The 1,580-nt window shown below is 51.8% G+C and overlaps 1 protein-coding gene across 1 annotated transcript in view; it reads left to right on the top strand.

Annotated features, from left to right (window-relative positions):
* Positions 1 to 310: 310 nt before the first annotated feature.
* ccdc180 (coiled-coil domain containing 180) overlaps positions 311 to 1,580 on the top strand; it is a 22,556-nt gene continuing 21,286 nt past the window's right edge. Inside the window, exons 1-4 of the mRNA XM_046034766.1 lie at positions 311 to 329; positions 430 to 543; positions 636 to 731; positions 815 to 978. Coding sequence (XP_045890722.1) covers positions 493 to 543; positions 636 to 731; positions 815 to 978 — 311 coding nt within the window. The 5' untranslated portion in view covers positions 311 to 329; positions 430 to 492. The remainder of the gene's footprint in view (positions 330 to 429; positions 544 to 635; positions 732 to 814; positions 979 to 1,580) is intronic.

Genomic DNA, 1,580 nt, shown 5'->3' with positions numbered 1-1,580 from the left:
GACACGTCAGTCTGCGGGTACACATGAACACCTGGGACACGTCAGTCTGCGGGTACACATGCACACCTGGGACACGTCAGTCTGCGGGTACACATGAACACCTGGGACACGTCAGTCTGCGGGTACACATGAACACCTGGGACACGTCAGTCTGCGGGTACACATGAACACCTGGGACACGTCAGTCTGCGGGTACACATGCACACCTGGGACACGTCAGTCTGCGGGTACACATGCACACCTGGGACACGTCAGTCTGCGGGTACACATGCACACCTGGGACACGTCAGTCTGCGGGTACACATGAACACCTGGGACACGTCAGTCTGCACCATCAGAGTTTTCTGAGGTGTGTCCAGGACTTTGGACTTGTGACCTCCGTGTTCCTAGACTCCTGGCTGAAGATGTAGTCCACTATCTGTGTGTTTTCAGGAGGTGGGTGTTCTCTGGGAGGAGGTGGAGGAGGAGGTGAAGCTGAAGAAGACCAGAATCATGGAGCTGAGCCACAAACTGTCTGAAGCTGAGACTCAACGAACCGACAAGGTCAGGCCTGGTTTATTTCAGCATGCGGCAGCAGATGGCGCCCGGTTGACTCGGAGTGCGTGTAAATGAAAATATGTCTGCTGTTGTCGTAGATCAGAGTTTTGCTCAGGAATTACTGCCACCTGCTGGAGAAGATCAGCTTCCTGCCTCCAGCCGACGTCTGCAGACTGATCCACACCGAGGCCACGGTGACTGCCTGTAACCTTTGACCTTTACCCTCTGACCCCTCACATCCAACGTGCTGACAGTTACACCTCTGTCTGTCTCGCAGATGTTGAATCAGTCTCTTCTGGCGAACCGTCGCAGCGTGGCTCGTCTGCTGCTGCTGCTGCAGGAGGAGAACCTGCAGCAGAAGTCACTCCTCCGTCTGCACTGGGAGGACTGCCTGAGCCGCTGGCGGAGGAGGAGGGGCAACGAGATCATAGACCGCTTCAGGTGGGTGGAGACCCAGGGAACTGAGGCTCAGACAGATTATAGACTGGTTCAATGTGGTTTTAGACTGGGTAGAGACAGGATGTAGACTGGTTCACTGTGGTTTTAGACTGGGTCAGACAGGATATAGACTGGTTCAATGTGGTTTTAGACTGGGTCAGACAGGATGTAGACTGGTTCAATGTGGTTTTAGACTGGGTAGAGACAGGATGTAGACTGGTTCAATGTGGTTTTAGACTGGGTCAGACAGGAAGTAAACTGGTTCACTGTGGTTTTAGACTGGGTCAGACAGGATATAGACTGGTTCAATGTGGTTTTAGACTGGGTCAGACAGGATGTAGACTGGTTCAATGTGGTTTTAGACTGGGTCAGACAGGATATAGACTGGTTCAATGTGGTTTTAGACTGGGTCAGACAGGATGTAGACTGGTTCAATGTGGTTTTAGACTGGGTCAGACAGGATATAGACTGGTTCAATGTGGTTTTAGACTGGGTCAGACAGGATATAGACTGGTTCAATGTGGTTTTAGACTGGGTCAGACAGGATGTAGACTGGTTCAATGTGGTTTTAGACTGGGTCAGACAGGATGTAGACTGGTTCAATG

Source organism: Micropterus dolomieu, linkage group LG21, assembly GCF_021292245.1.
Source record: "Micropterus dolomieu isolate WLL.071019.BEF.003 ecotype Adirondacks linkage group LG21, ASM2129224v1, whole genome shotgun sequence".
Classification (NCBI taxonomy): Eukaryota; Metazoa; Chordata; class Actinopteri; order Centrarchiformes; family Centrarchidae; genus Micropterus; species Micropterus dolomieu.
Note: the sequence above shows the minus strand (reverse complement) of the source record. Positions and strands in the feature narration are given on the sequence as shown.